At 42.9% G+C, this 16,745-nt stretch overlaps 1 protein-coding gene across 1 annotated transcript in view; it reads right to left on the minus strand.

Moving 5' to 3' along the window:
- Positions 1-16,745, minus strand: part of FHOD3 (formin homology 2 domain containing 3) — a 267,638-nt gene that overhangs the window by 18,405 nt on the left and 232,488 nt on the right. The window contains exons 22-23 of the mRNA XM_053466092.1: positions 12,317-12,343; positions 2,223-2,415 (exon numbers count right to left, since the gene is read on the minus strand). Of these exons, the coding sequence (XP_053322067.1) occupies positions 2,223-2,415; positions 12,317-12,343 (220 nt within the window). The remainder of the gene's footprint in view (positions 1-2,222; positions 2,416-12,316; positions 12,344-16,745) is intronic.

Below are 16,745 nucleotides of genomic sequence, written 5' to 3' on the forward strand. Positions count from 1 at the left end.
TATTTGAGGTCTGATTATAAGACGACCCCGATTATAAGACGAGGGGTATTTTTCAGAGCATTTGGTCTGAAAAAACCTTGTCTTATAATCGAGCAAATACAGTAAAAGCCCTTGTCCCCCCAGTTAGTTCACTTGGACCAGACCGGTTTTGTGGTGGGGAGGGAGTCCAGAGATAGCACGTTCCACGCCCTCAACATCATCCCCGCGGCTTCTACTATGGAAAAGAAAGCTGTCATCTTGTCAACCAACGCTGAAAAGGAGTTTGACAGGTTGGACCTTCCTGTCTACAGTTCTAGATCACCTAAACATCAGCCCTAACATGTGTCGATGGGTGTTGTCCCTGTACACTCGTCCTTCTGCCAGGCTTCAGATTAATGGGGTCCTAACGGAGTCCTTCCCCATCTCTAACAGTACTAGACAGGGCTGCCCGCTCTCTCCCTTGCTTTTCATATTAGCGCTTGAACCATTCTTGGAGGCTATACAACGTAACCCGGATGTTATGGGCTTGGAGATTGCGAGCACCCATCATAAAGTGCTTGGCTACGCCGATGACCTCCTGTTTATAAATTTCCAACCCAACGGTGTCTCTTCCAAATATTGAGAATTTCAAATTTATGGCAGGCTTTCGAATTTTAAAATCAATGCATCCAAATCAGAAACTATGAATGTGACTTTGCCACGGGCGCAGGCTTTGTACTTAGAAGTGTCCACTTTTTTTTACCTATTTATCCCCCCCTTTTTTTGTGTGAGTCATTGTCTCTGATCTCGTCTATTTTGTTTGTCTTGTTCTTGTTTGTTGTGTTTGGTTGTTCTACCACTTCCCGTCCCATCGGGCCTTTCATTCTTTTCCTTTGCTGCTCCTTCTCTTGTCCTTCTGTTTTCTTTTTCTCTGCTCGCCTTTCCCTTTCCTCTTTTTCTTCTTTTCTTTGTTCCCGTCACTTTTGTCCATCTCTCTCATGCGAGGGTCTGTATTAGGTATTCTTCGCTCTCCCTGCGTGGAGCTTACTTCGTGCTTTTGTTCCTTGTAATCTTGATGGTTCATGACCCGCTGCGTCGGGTAATCTTTTGTCATTTGTAACTTCTTGTTAGACCACTGGACTCCTCCCCCTTTCTTTTTCTCTTCTTGAAAATTTAATAAAAACATATTTACAAAAAAAATGCATTTAAATGGTGTTTCCTTGGGGAAGTCTACTAAAGAAAAAGATTTTGGAGTAATTGCACACAATAGACTTAGCAGTAGTGCACAGTGCCAGCTAGCCGCTGCAAAGGCAAATAAGATATTGACATGTCTTAAAAGTGAGTATTGTTTCACAGTTGGAAGATATTATTCTGCCTCTTTACGGGTCCATGGTTAGACCCCATCTTGAATATGCAGTTCAATTCTGGGCGCCTTTTCTTAAAAAAGACATTATGGAACTAGAGAAAGTTCAGAGGAGGGCCACAAAACTAATAAGGGGAATGGAAAGTTTTAGTTATCCAGAAAGGCTACAAAAGTAAAATTTGTACACATTAGAGAATCGGCATCTAAAAACTAGTTAATTAATTGATTACAAAGGACAAGAGGTCACGTGCTAAGACTTGAAGAAAAAAGATTTAGTCTACGACAGCGGAGAGGATATTTTATAGTAAGGACAATAAAAGTATGGGATTCACTGCCTGAAGAGGCGGTGCTAGCAAATACATTAGATGCCTTTAAAAGGGCCTTGGATACTTTTTTAAATGAAGCAGAACATAGAGTGCTATGTATGATAGTATAGGAATCAATATTTATTTAGTGCTTGTTGATCCAAAGAGAAATCCGATTGCCATTTTTCCCCATTGAAAGCACAATTGGAAATGGCTGACATAAGGGGATTTTTGGCCTTCTTTTGGATCAACAGCGATTAGGGAGTAGGAAAAGGGTTGAGCTTGATGGACGCAAGTCTATTGTCAGCCTAAACTACTATAACTAAATATGAAGAAAAGCTGTATAAATTGTATTGTTTTCTCACTCTGTCAACCCAGTTAATGTTTTAACTATGTAACTATATGTATCCAAGAGATGTAAATAAACATATCAATGCCATTGGAACCCACTGCTTGATGGTAAAAAAACATCAAATATTTAGAAAAGCCAATAAATGTAATGCAATTATTTTGCCACAATTTGCACACTCACATTGAATTCTTTAATTCATGATTATGCAATGAATACAGCTTAAGTAAATTATTTTTCTACTTACCTTTATTAATTTTGTTTCTTGATATTGTGCCTGATGCTGCAGTGCTTCCTACATCTGTAGATGATATTTTAAGCATAGCTATCATGTTCTCATGTTCTGCTGAATCTTCAGCAAACTGCAGTCCTTCGTAGACTTGCAGATGTGGAAGACTACAAATCTGTTTTGTGATAGCACTTTTTGAAATCCCTCCACTCTGCAGAAAGAAAAATGTTTCATGTCATTTTCTAAAAATAAAAATTAAACATGCCAACCCAGTTCATGAAGTGCCCTCTGATTAAAAAATAAAGCCACCTAATGCTAACCTCTCCCAACCAACACAAAAAAACAGTTTTTAAAATTGTCTGAATTTTAATTTACATAGTGTAACAGGAGCCAGGCGGTGCAGCACGATGTCCCTGGCCATTAGCCACTCAAGTTCTTAGTGTAAAGGTGCCCTTTATTTTGCTCTGGGGCAAAATAGTCTCACAAAGAATTGCTCCACCAGTCACAAATTTGGGACTGGGCATAGCTTATATACTGTAGACATTTTGAAATTGACAAACACTGGTAAAACAGTAAAGGACGCAAAATGACGGAAATGACGCAATTCGCGTCAGCCAGAAGGAGGTGCCGTTAGCAGCGGGGGTTGTCTGCATCCATCACGCATACACCCTCCGACTGTCAGAGAGAATTCCCCGCAGTGGTGCAGGGAACTCTCCTGACGGTTGGGGAAGGTCTGTGCGATGGACGCAGACAACCCTGGCTGCTAACGGCACCTCCTTCCGGCTGCAGCGGAAGTTGGCTACGCGAATCGCGTAGACGTCTACCCGCTGCCCCGACTACACACCAAGGAGTCAGAAGCACCAGTAAGTTTTTTGGGGGGGTTACCAGACAGGAGGATCCAGGTCCCCTGCAGTGCTGCGGGGGATCTGGATCTTAGTCAGACCTATTTGAGGTCTGATTATAAGTGACCCCGATTATAAGACAAAGGGTATTTTTCAGAGCATTTGCTCTGAAAAAAACCTTGTCTTATAATCGAGCAAATACGGTATGTTTTTGCAAGTATTCATCCAGTTGCTGTTTAAACGTCTGTACAGACTCTGATAAAACTACCTCTTTAATCAGAAAATTTTACTTCCTTTGCCTTAGACTAAATCTTTTTTCTTACAGTCTAAATGCGTGACCATGTGTCCTATGCATAGTCCTGTTTATGAATAGATTTCCAGAGAATGGTTTGTATTGGCCCCAAATATTTTTGAATAATGCTATCATATCCCCTCTGAGGATATGACAGATTTAAATTTGTTAACTTTTCTTAATAACTAAAGTGTTCCATTCCTTGTATTAATTTTGTAGCCCGCCTCTGCAATTTCTAGTGCAGGGGTGTCCAAGTTTTTTCTGCAGTGGGCCACTTCATCAGAATTGTATACGTGCGAGGGCCGCGCTCATTTTTACTTTAATAAGATATGCAGATTAAAATAGGGTAAATGACACAAAACCTTTACTTTTCCTCTCACTGATTTCTGGGCCTAGAAAGTTTTGTGACTACAAATTCAGGATTCTGGATAAGTAAAAATGAAATAGTTCTATTTATCCTAGGGATACACCGAAATGAAAATTCTGGACCAAAACCGAGAATTCAGGGTTCACTTAGCCGAAACCGAAAATGACCCCCCCACCTTTAAAAATAAAAGTAAGTTACACACCAAAATTGTACTAAAAAATTAATAATGTTAATATATATATATATAATGATTGTTAACAGCAATCTCAGACATACCCAGATTCCAGCATGTACTGGTTGGCTGGGCATGATAGGAGTGTGATTGCTGTCAACAATCATATATATTGTTATTGTATTTTTTTTTTGTCCAATTTTTGTGTGTTAACCACACTTTTATTAAAAGTAAGTAACACACCACAATTGGACAAAAAAATTCAACAATATGACTTGGCATGATAGGAGTGTGATTGCTAACAGCTATGATGTGCAGACCCCATACTACTGGCAGCATCAATATACAAGGGGGGCAGCTAGCCAGGTTTCAGCATGTACTGGCTGACTTGGCATGATAGGAGTGTGATTGCTAACAGCAATCACAGTCTCATCCTGCCTAGGTTCCAGCACTTACACATCCATGCTATCACACACGGCGTCGCGGGAGCCGCCATGGAGTGGGACCGGAGAGGCAGGTAAATCCTTACACATAACAGTACCTTACTGGCTTTAGCAACTGCTGACTGATATTGCACATTGCAGTTTGTTGTTTATAACAATTCCTAAATCCTTCTCATTTGTTGTTCATCCCTAATTCACTACTGTTTAGGGCATAAGTTGCTTGTGCATTCCTTACCCCGAAGTGCATAACTGCATTTATCTACATTAAATTTCATCTGACATTTGTGTGCCCAGTCCTCTAGTCTATCTAAATCCCTCTGCAGCAAAGTTATAGCCTACATGTGTCAACGATCAAAGATCGCCTCCTAAACGTCACTGGTGTCGCTGAAATGCCTCACCAATGGCATTGAAAAGAGTTCTCAGGAGTGTCTCTCTGCAGTTAGGTTGGAGAACCTTGTTCAGTTAGTGTTCACAAGAGCAAGGCTTTTGTTTTGATTTGTTTATTTTTTTTCTGCTATGCCTGTCATGAAAAATAAAAACAGGCCCAGCCTTTTGTTCAACCCTCCACATGTCTGAGCCGTCTCTGCAAGCTGGAAGACTGTGTGTGAGTAAAGATTCCTGGACAGAGTACCAAGTTAGGGGTATTGTGTCACATATGGTGGAGATTGCGGGAGATTGCGGGTAACACATGAACAAGTCGGTAAGGTGCAAAAGAGAAGAAAATGGAAGACATTATTAAAGCACTTATCCAGTGCAGCTCAGTGCAGCAAGAAACTAACAAAAGTGCAGCTGAGACTTATACCATACAGCAGGAGAATATCACTGCACTACTGCAATTGGTGCTAGCCCAAAAACAAAACACAGATGCTTTGATCAGGCAAGCAGCATTAGCCCAGGCTGAAGCTCATCAAATGGTCAGAGAGGAGCAGCAAAATGCCACTCGTGCCATGCAGCAAGAGATCCAGGGCCTATCTGAGAGGCTTATCAGGGACACCGCAGAAGTACTGCAAGGTCCCAAGGTAATCAGAGCAAGTAATTATCTGCAAAAGATGGTGCCTACAGATGATGTTGAGGCCTACCTTATGGCATTTGAGCGTAGAGCTGAAAGAGAAGGCTGGCCTGTGGCTGAATGGGCAAGCTTAATAGTGCCATTTCTAAGTGGAGAACCCCAAAAGGCATACTATGATCTAGATGTTCTTCGGCTGCTCACAAACTGTGGAGTGGAGCACTGGCCCGCCTTACTCTCCAGGTGCTCCACCCCAGAAACCCAAAATACACAATTAACAGACATCCAATAATTCCAGACATCTCCCTGGGGCTGGTAAAAAAAACTACTGAGGGTAACCACCCTGCAAAATATAAGGGGATATATACACTCCCTCCATTATTATCCCCTGCTTTCTGTCACAATATATATATATATTTTTATGAGCAAGTCCTAAAATTAGTTTTCGCTTAAGACAATTCTCTCATGGAAAGAGTTAAAATATTGGCATGTTAAATAACCATGGGGTGTCTACTTTTAAAAAATGTATGATTTGACGTGGTAAATTGAATTGGCTGGGTTCAACAATGTCCCAATTAACACACATTGGGAAGGATGACCACATGTCTAATTTCCAATTTGAAAAATGCACATGCCCCAAATGTGGCCCTTTTGCAGCCAAACAGCCAGGGGGGCCCATTCATGTGGGGTATTACTGTACTCAGGATATGTTGCTGAACACATATTGGGGTGTTTTATGACAGTGACATGTACAGGATATATATATATATATATACCTCATAATTCATACCTGAAGTAAAAGTGTGTAAAAATTTTTTTTTAAAAAATAACTAATAAGTTTGACAAAGACTGGTGGTAGAATTAGTGCATGGAAAGAGTTAAAATACTAGCATTTGAATTACCCTGGGGTGTCTAGTTTTTAAAAATATATGGGGTAAATTGCATTGGCCGGCTTCAAAGATACCCGAAATAGCACATGGGGGGAAGAATTACCAGAATTACCAGAATTACCATATAGTAGAATCTATCTAGCGTTTTTTTTTCATTAGCTTTTATAGATGAGTAAAATATTTTTCAAGTAACAGTTACAATCAAAACATTTATGTTATATTTGTTATATTTCTGTATTAATAGTCAGCTGCCTTTTAGATAGTTTGCAGGCTGGCTTTCTAACACATGGCCTATCACACTTGGTAACATGCTTTGTCAACTGTATTATTGTAATGGTGTATTATCTTTATGTATTCTGTATTCTTACAGTTTGTATCATTCTGTTTTTCCCTCGGTTTTACCCCATCCCTACGGCTGGTTAATAAAGCTACAGACTTCAACCTAGTCTCATTGATTGACTTGTAGGAGGGTGTTTAACTGCCTGTTGAGCTCCACATAGACCCCGGGGGTACGTGTAGTGGAGACAGGACAGTAAAACGACGTTGTGAACAGGAAGTGGATGAGAGCCACAGACTATACAGAGGCTCACTACTGTCAACGCAGCTACCTGCAAACGACAACCTATGACCTCTAAACAGTCAAAAATGTCACAAAGCCAGTCGTCTTCATCATACAAGACAAGGTCCCAAGTAGGTGGCTCTAATAAATCATTTGTAAGCAATGCAGCCATCATTGCTCGTGCAAAGGCTGAAGCTGCAAGGGCGCGCGCTGCTTTTGCAGTACAGGAAAAGTCAATAAAAAAAAGAGAAAGCCCTCCTGGAAGTTAACCTAGAGAATGTGGCAGTAGAGAAGGAAGTGGCAGCGACCATAGCTGAAGCAGATGCCCTAGAACAGTGGCGGCCAAATGCGGCCCGCGGCACCTCGAAGTGCCGAGAGATCGGCAGCCAGGGCAACCGCAATCACAAGATTCCGCGGCCCTGCTACTTACCTGTGGGAGGGTCTTTTGTACTGCACAGAGGAAGTGGAACCCTGCAGAGTTCACGTGATATCACATGACTCTGCTCCATTCCTGCTTCCTCTGTGCAGTACAAGAGAACGCAGAGGGAGGCCACGCCCCTTGCTGAAGTCTGTGAGCGGCATCCAGAGAGCTGCAGTGCAGGTAAGGGATGGGGAGGGTGTTTGAATGAGTATGCATGATTGAGGGAATGAATCTGTGAATGAATGAGTATATGAATGAATGAGTGTGTGTGTGATAGCATGGATGTGTAAGTGCTGGAACCTAGGCAAGATGGGACTGTGATTGCTATTAGCAATCACACTCCTATCATGCCAAGTCAGCCAGTACATGCTGAAACCTGGCTAGCTCCCCCCCCCTTGTATATTGATCCTGCCAGCAGTATGGGGTTTGCACATCATTTGCACATCATTCGGCTAAGTGAACCCTGAATTTTCGGTTTTGGTCCAGAATGTTCATTTCGGTGTATCCCTAGGATAAATAGAACTATTTCATTTTTACTTATCCAGAATCCTGAATTTGTAGTCACAAAACTTTCTAGGCCCAGAAATCAGTGAGAGGAAAAGTAAAGGTTTTGTGTCATTTACTTTATTTTAATCTGCATATTTTATTAAAGTGAAAATGATAGCGGCCCTCGCACGTATACAATTCTGATTAAGTGGCCCACTGCAGAAAAAACTTGCACACCCCTGCCCTAGAAGCAGCTGCATACCCCAACAGTGAGTACAGCAGATGCAGCAACGTACTCGGTCCAGAAAGGGACCACCAGGATTAACTACAACGTACAATGGATTAGGTCTATCAACACTCCAGACTAATTGGCGACCTTCAACCTGCACAGGAAACAAAGGATGTCATCAGAAAGACAAGCCACAGATACCATACAAAGCAACAGGTAACCAGCTTTGAAATGCAGCGCAGCAAGCAGGAGAATACAGAGCATTGTGACACTGCCCACAACAACTTCTCTGCTCATCAAGGAACCCAGCCTCCATTCCAGCATTCAGAAACGTCTTCCAGATCAAAACGGTATGGCACCGGCTGGCCTAAGTCAGATATTCCTAATAGGTATGACCATACACGACACTCTCATCTTGACAATGCAGTGCAAAACTATTCCAGTGCTAACCAAGTAACGATGGACTTTGCCAAGTTTCTTTCATGGCGTGAGCTAATTTCAGTGATCGTCCAGAAAACTACCGAGCCTGGCAATCTACCTTTCAAAATGTAATCAGACTTAGATTTGTCATGCAGTGAGGAGTTAAATCTCCTAGTAAAATGGCTTGGAAATGAGTCTGCTGAACATGCTAAACGAATCAGAGCTATTAACATAAATTACCCAGAGACAGGCCTTAAAATTATCTGGGGCAGACTTGACGAGTGCTATGGCTCAGTAGAGGCCATAGAAAATGCATTATTAAAAAGAATTGATGACTTCCCTAGAATAGCTGGTAAGAATTATCAGAAACTCAGAGAACTAAGTGACCTGCTAATGGAACTGCAGGTGGCCAAAGCAGAAGGAGACTTGGTGGGACTTACATTCCTTGATACAGCCAGGGGTGTTAACCCTATAGTCCAAAAGCTTCCCTACAACCTCCAGGAATGATGGGTCACATGTGGCTCTAAATATAAAGAAACTCACAATGTATCATCCCCTCCCTTCAGTGTGTTTGTGGGCTTTGTAAAACAGCAAGCAAAAATTAGAAATGATCCCAGCTTTGATTTTACACCGTCATGTGCCACTCCTTCTGGTCTCAAGCACCATGAAGGGCCAGTGGTAGTTCATAAAACTAATGTTTCCTCTACAGATTCCTTCTACAGGCCTTCAACCTCCTCTGGCACAGAGGACAAAGACAAGGATCCTAGCAGACTGTGTCCCCTAGAAAAGCCCATAGAAGACAGCAAAGCCTTCCTCAGGGAGAACAATATATTCTACAAAATGCACAGAAAAGTCTGAGCACGGAGGGAATGTGAGGTGGACAGTCTGACCCAGGAGCGTCTCAACGGGGAATGTCAGACCTATCCTCATGATCGGATAGGAATGACATGTCTATGCGAAGGTACCTGGACAGATACCCCGGACCTAAATCTGAACGAACTGAATATCTAATCGAGCTCTGCGATGGAGTGGGATGAAAATGTAGAGGGGAGGCCTAATATACTAATAGTGAGGTACTAATTACTAGCTCGAGGGGCGTAACCTCCAAACGAGGAGGGGAGATTGCCTCGGGGGGGGGGGCAACTGCCTAGGTCAAGGAGGCTGACTACCTATGCGGTGACGTAACGAGGTCTGGGCCCGGTTGTAATGACAGGAACCGACCTGCCGGCAATCTAATTATATGTCAGGCCCCATCCGGGCTGTGGAGCTGTATGTCTTTAGTTTGCCTAGTCCTTGCTACAGTGTCCCTAGTCCTTGCTACAGTGTCCCTAGTCCTTGCTATAGTTCTTCCTTTGCAGTAATGCATTCCTGGATTTCCCTATGCTCTGTACTGTACCTCTGATTCCTTGATTCCAGTCTTGCTCTTTGTGTTTGCCCCACCTGTGTGTTCTGTTTGTCCCACTCTGCGGTCTACAGTTATGTCTCTCTGATATGTGTTTGGGTTTCATGTTTAGTTTGTTTAGTACCTCTATAGGCAGGTTTTAGTGTTAGGACCCACCGTTATCGGAGTACTTTGGCGCAGTGGTGGGCTAAGCATACTATGGCCATAAGATGAGACGGAATCTCCAATAGTTATCATATAGTCCTAGGCTAGTTCCTGTATTTATGTGAGTCAGTCTGTGATGTCCTGTCTTGTATCCCCAGTAGAGGAGTGTCCTGTCTTGTATCCCCAGTAGAGGGGTGTCCTGTCTTGTATCCCCGGTATAGGGGTGTCCTGTCTTGTATCCCCGGTATAGGGGTGTCCTGTCTTGTATCCCCGGTAGAGGGGTGTCCTGTCTTGTATCCCCGGTATAGGGGTGTCCTGTCTTGTATCCCTGGTATAGGGGTGTCCTGTCTTGTATCCCCGGTAGAGGGGTGTCCTGTCTTGAATCCCCGGTAGAGGGGTGTCCTGTCTTGTTCATGTCTGACCTTGAGTATTCCTTGTCTTGTTCCATGTAGTGCCCTGTATTATGTATATCTTGTCTGGTTATTTTTCTTGCCTGGTCTCCCTGTTCCTTACTATGTCCCCATTGCTTGCTATGTTTCTCCTGTACTCTGCTTAGCTTCCCTAGTCTCAGCCTGCAGCATCCTCCCCATTTCTATGTTCTGTTATTTCTCATACCTGCTCCAGGGTGCCTGCAGGTCATTACTTTGTTTTGAACTGGATAACATCCGCTGATATGTCAGGGCGCTGGTACGTGGCTGCACAACCCTAGGTGCTCAACGCCCTGCATCAGGCCCTGTCCTACTCCACTGCTATGCTCCTGAACTCCATCTGTGGGCGCTCTGGGTCCTGGTAGCCGTCTGACCACGGACCCGGGTCCTTACATTATAGGAATGGGAAAGCAGACAGTGAGATAAAACCGAGTACCTCAAATAGCAACAAGAGGAAAAAACAGTACCTGAGGAGGCGGTCCCCTCGATGACTGCTTAAGAGGCGACTGGTTGAGGAGACCTATAGCAGAAAGTACTGGAAGACCAAAAGCAACAAACCACGTGACCTGGACACTTATCCTAAATGACACGCAGCACAGTGAAAACATAAAACATACAAGACTTATCACACGGCCAAGCTGTAATCGTGTAGAGTAACGTGAAGAAAAATTTTGAGCAGGACGGTTGATACGTGGAACCACCTCCCAGCAGAGGCCAACATTGAGTACCTGAATTAGCAACAAGAGGAAATAACAGTACCTGAGGAGGCGATCTGCTGGGTAACTGCTTAAAGGCGACTAGGTAAAAAGACCTATAACAGAAAGTACTCGAAGACCAAAAGCAACAAATATACATACACAAACCACGTGACCTGAGCACTTATCCTAAATAACATGCACCAATAATGAACAAAAAAGGGCCCAGCGAGAGAACGAGGGCCCAGCGAGAGAACGGGGGCCCAGTGAGAGAACGGGGGCCCAGCGAGAGAACGGGGGCCCAGTGCACAAAGGATTTACCGCCAGCCCTTATCCGCCCCTGGCAACAGTGCATACTGCCAGAAATACACAACAAATGTAACCTGTACATACAAGACCCAGCACAGTGAATACATAAAAACATACAAGACTTATCACACAGCCAAGCTGTAGACTTGGGGTCAGACTAATGGGAAGTTAGGTGTCTGCCCCCAAGCTTTTAAATACGTGTATATTGCTGATTTCAATTTATAAACACAGTTATATATGTTTACACAGTGTAAATTGTAAAATATACAAATAGGGAAACTAACAGATTCACTTTAATTATCCAGTACCTCACACGTTAGATCGGTGTATTGATATAAGACTGCAGCATTGTTGGTGCCTTTTTAGGTAATGTTATGATAATTAATAAAAAATACATTATATTATTTCCCATGAACGTTAGCCATAAGTTTTTTCAATGTGGTTGGTGCCTGTGCACCTAATATGAAACTGTAAACTATGAAAGAAACACACAAACACAAGTCTTCCTTAGAAATGTGTTAGTGAATTTCATAAATGCAGTTAGATTAGATTATTATGTACATTGACACATGCTGACTATAATTGTTCTAACAAGTCAGTAAACAACAGCAGACACATTAGATGATTATTTGATAATCAGAAACATATGCAACATTAAGTTTTCGTCAAACAGTGTAAATCATAGGGCCAGATTTGCCACTAGGTATGCATCTTATGCTCCACATGTCAGGGTCAGTGTGTAAAGCAAAGGGGTCTCTAACAAATACTGTTGTTTTTTTGCTTTTTTTGACCAAGTTCTCCTGATTTTCAATCAACTTTCACTTGGGTGACCTTCCCATTTTACAATTATGCTCAGTGATGGAAGCCTTTTTATCGTTTTACATTTATTATTAAAGGACAGGTAAGCAATGCTTTTTGGGTACCTGAAATGTAAATCAAGCCCTGCAAAAATATTAAGAATGTTAGTATTTGATTCACCCCAAATACCAAACATTTGTCAGTCATACCTCTACTTCATCTTCTTCATCAGTCTGCTAAATAAAAAAAAAAACAAAAAAAAAACGATAAAAGCAATATACAAAATAAGCACGTGGCAGTTTATAAATCCGATACAATATACCATATATAAAAAAAATCTATAGCCATTTTAAAATAATGTAAAAATATAGGAATGGGTGCTAATAAGCAGAAGTATAATTGTAAGGTCAGGGAATACATGTTACTTGTACAATAATATAGTGAGGGCTGCTATAACCAACAAACTCCACAATTGTCTCACATGCAACTTCAGATTTACAAAAAGTAGAAAGCACACACCTAAAAGGGTAAAATATCTTAGATACTTCCCCTTTTCTTCTTCAGATATATATCCCTCAAAAGAAGAAAAAAAAAAAGATTTTTTAAAAATTAGCATAGTAGGTCCAAGCAAAAAATCAAGGACTTCGATAAAAACTAAGAGTCCAGAATAAAGGAGATGTAAAATCAAGGATTCTTCTGATCGGTCATGCGTTTATTTATTAAAAAAGAAACAGTGTCTCCGAATACGAGACAGACCAATGGTCAGACATCGATTCCAAGGAAGACGTCAAGCCCATATCAAGACACACAATAAAAAGATCCAGAATTGCACCTTAGAAAATCTTCGAAACTTGGGAATCTACAACTGTCAAAACACACCCTAACGGTCAGCCAAGTTACTCTTCTAGTTAAGGGCTTGAAATGTGGCCCCTGCAGACAGCTAAGGTTGATTTGATTATTGATTTCAACAAACTTGTTAGGAAGCTAGCTGTAAAAAGATTTTTTTAAGAGAGAACATGTTGATACTAATTCTGAGTCTATACTGATCGGTGAACCTGACAAGGTTGTAGATTCCCAAGATCTTGCTCATTTAATTTATTTGAATAGTTTATGAAATGAAAATGGTAATTTATAAGATTACAGACAAATATGAAGCCTGTTTCAATTTTTAACCCTACTTTTGATAAAGGGATATATCTTGATGTGTTTAAAAACTTAGTAGAACAGGAGATGGCAGCCTAGTGCAGGAATCACGGGAGTCCTGATCGGACGTTGCGTGAAAGATGGAGATAAGCAACTTCTTTTCCTTGGATCCCGAAGGTTTCGGAGTACTGCTGGATTTGTTATGTTTGCCCATAGTGGTGGTAGGAGCTTAACTGAAGCAAAATTTGGACCAGACGCCGCGGAGCTCCGGGTTCAAGCGTCCATGGTCGCGAGCAGGCCATGTCCCCTCTTTTTACAGGTATTTGGCACGGCAATGGGCACCCGAAACCGGTGAAACGCCCCCAGTTATGTAAATCTTTTTTTTGACAGATTGGAAGCGAAAGAACATTTTGGTGCCCATCGCCATGCAAATCTTCACCTGTATAAATGCTACATTGACGATCTATTTATCCTTTGGAAAGGTAGTGTTGAGAACAATTTTTTTCAGACCTTAATAAGAATTCTCTTGGTCTGATTTTTTCACATGAAGTGAGTAACCAAACAATACATTTTTTAGGTCTTTCTGTCTTTATTGATATGGGAAGTAAAAGTTTTAGAACCACAACGTATTTTAAACCAGTAGATAAAAATACTTACCTGCGAGCAAACAGTTGTCATGAAAAAAAATATACCTAAAAGTCAATTTATATGTATCAGAAAAAATTGTACAAGATTAGAAGATTTTGACATACAAGGAGGAATTATTAGAGACAGATTTTTGGAAAAGGGTTATGATAATAACCTAGTGATGAGAGCATTTCGGGAGGAGAGAAGTTTATTCATCAAGTTAAACGACCTTTAAAACAAAAAAAATTTAAGATAGATAAAATCAATGGTTCTACTATTACTCATGTAATTATATTTTTAGTTTGGGATTCATCACTACTTTTTCATACCATGTTCCTGGTATTAAGAATATTTTGGATAAACATTGGCATATGATTCAAAATGACCCTATTCTCGGTAAAATCCTACCCAATAAAAGCCGTATAATTTGTAAGAAAATTGGCAATTTAAAGACCATTCTAGCCCCCACTGATATTAAGAAAAAATTCCTGTAGGACTGATCAGAGACTCGTCCCTGCAATCTCCGGTCTACGGAGTCAGGGAGACAGGGTTCTTTGGTCTTCACATGAGTGTGGAGACCAGGCCCCACCCCCTCCCTTGCTCAATTAACCCCTACCCCCTCTCTTGCTCAATTAACCCCTTCAATGCCGCAATTGTGTATGACCCCGATCGCAACCAATCAGAACATAGGAACAGTCTATAAAAGCCTTGACATCCTGAAACTCTTTCTTTGCTGCTTAACCTCCAGGTGAGAACATTCCATTATACATATATATATACCTATATATACATTCTTATATATTTCTTTTATATTCTTATTTCGATTACTGGCTTGTCCTTTTTTATTTTATTATTCTATTTTATTGTATTTTTGTTACATTTTTATCTAATTCTCATATCGGTTGCCCCGTGACCTCGCGGTCCTCCGCGTGCATTCACCTCCGCGCATTTTGACACCAGTTGGCGCCTGGTCTGCTTTAGGTCGAACCCCCCTTGTTTTCTTTAGGTTGTTTTTTCCTTTAAACACTTAGTTTTTTCCTTTCATGATTAGGCTAAATCTTATTGTTAAAGTGTTACCATATCTTTTCATTGTGGGTGAACCCCTTCTGCAGTTGTCTCTGTGTTACACTGCCTACATATATATACCTCTACATTCTGGATTACATTGTGGATGAACTCTTCTGGCCTGGCTGAACCCCTGCCACTTACTCCTTAGGGTGAACCCCTACCTCTTGCTACTCAGGGTGAACCCCCTGCTGCGGCCAAACAGGTGAACCCCTGTTCTTAGGACACGCTTCCGGGTACATGACCCTTGTTGTTAGGGGTGACCCCCTCCTCCCTTGCTTCTGATTATTCGGGTGATCCCTGTTTTTGCCCAGTATTAGGGCCTTTTGTTTATTCAACCCGTTATTCTGTGTTCTTTCACATAGACACATTTGGAGTGAAATGACGGACGATTCCCAGAATCTACTTCCTGCCACCGTCCAGGCCTGGCTCCACTCCGCCCTGGCTGCGTCTCTTCCTGCTGCCCTAGAGGAGCTCCAATCTTCTTACATGGCGCAACCTCTCATCTCTCCTACCAGAGTTGAAGATCCAGACGCTGGCGGTTCAGCTCCTCCTGGGGGCACTACAGCCTTGCACAAGCGTACCTGGGACGAGGCGCCCTCCACTTCAGGAAAGGAAAAAGCCCCGCTGAAGAAGGTGGGCAGTTCCATCCTTCCCATGGTCTCCCTAACTGAGGACCTCACCCACTACTCGCAGTATTCATCCAGGAGGATGAATACTGCGCAGGCTCCTCTGGTGGCCTCCCCTGCCCGGGCTCAGGACTTCGCTCCCGAACCCCCCAAGATCCCATTCAACTCGTCCAACGCACCGGATAAACCTTTTGAAGTGACCAACGGCACTCCGTTGTTCGATCCCAGAACCCTGTGTCACCCTCGCTCCCCCGAGTGGACACCTTCGGCCCATATCGCTGAGTTTCTGAGGTTTTGGCTCCATCGTCCCCTGGATAAGGAGGTCCGACAACGCCTCCGCTCTGAGTGCCCTCGACCCACCGTCCGGGATAAAGTCCTCAATACCCCTGAGTTTGACCAGACTTTTGTAACATTCCTCACTAAGAACGGAAAGGACCCTCGTAAGGGCATTGAACTGGGTTTGCGCTCGGCACAAGATAAACTCTTGGATGTCACAGGCCCCCTGACTCAAGTCTTCCAGATGGCAGACGAAGCCATTACAGACGGCTCTCCTCTGGATCCTCAGCTGGTCCGTGACTGCACCCAGAGAGCCCTATGTCTGTTGGGCAACGCCAATTGCGCTCCTCGGAGCGACGCAAGGCAGATTTATTCAAGCTGCATGCCAAGCTGGCCCGAGCTGGCATCCAAGGGTTTACTCTTCGGCAAAAAGTTCATTAAAGACCTTAGTCAGCATGTGAATCTCTTCACCTCTCTCACCAAGGCCCAAACCAACATGAGACGTGTTTTCCGTACGGGGAGTCGTTTTTACTCCAGAGCTGGCTGGCAGCAGGGTCGTGCCACCAGCAGATCGGCCACATTCGTTGCTAGACCCCGATTTCCGGACGCCTCCACCTCTTATCGGTCCTAGTTCCGGCTCCCATTCTCCAGAGGTGGCACCAGAGGCAGAGGATATTCGTCCACCCGAGGAAGATCAGCCTCAGGGAAGACTGTTTTCTGTTCTTCCCCATATTCCTGACGCGGGTCGTCTCGTCCGTTTTTTCCATGTTTGGTAACGCCTCACGTCGGATCCTTGGGTCCTTCAAACCGTGGAGGGTTTCCAGCTAGAGTTTCTTTACCCTCCTCATCAGAGCTTTCCCCCTCCACTTCCCAGGCTTTCCCGCGCCAAGGGCGCCAT

Source organism: Spea bombifrons, chromosome 5 (assembly GCF_027358695.1).
Source record: "Spea bombifrons isolate aSpeBom1 chromosome 5, aSpeBom1.2.pri, whole genome shotgun sequence".
Lineage (NCBI taxonomy): Eukaryota > Metazoa > Chordata > Amphibia > Anura > Pelobatidae > Spea > Spea bombifrons.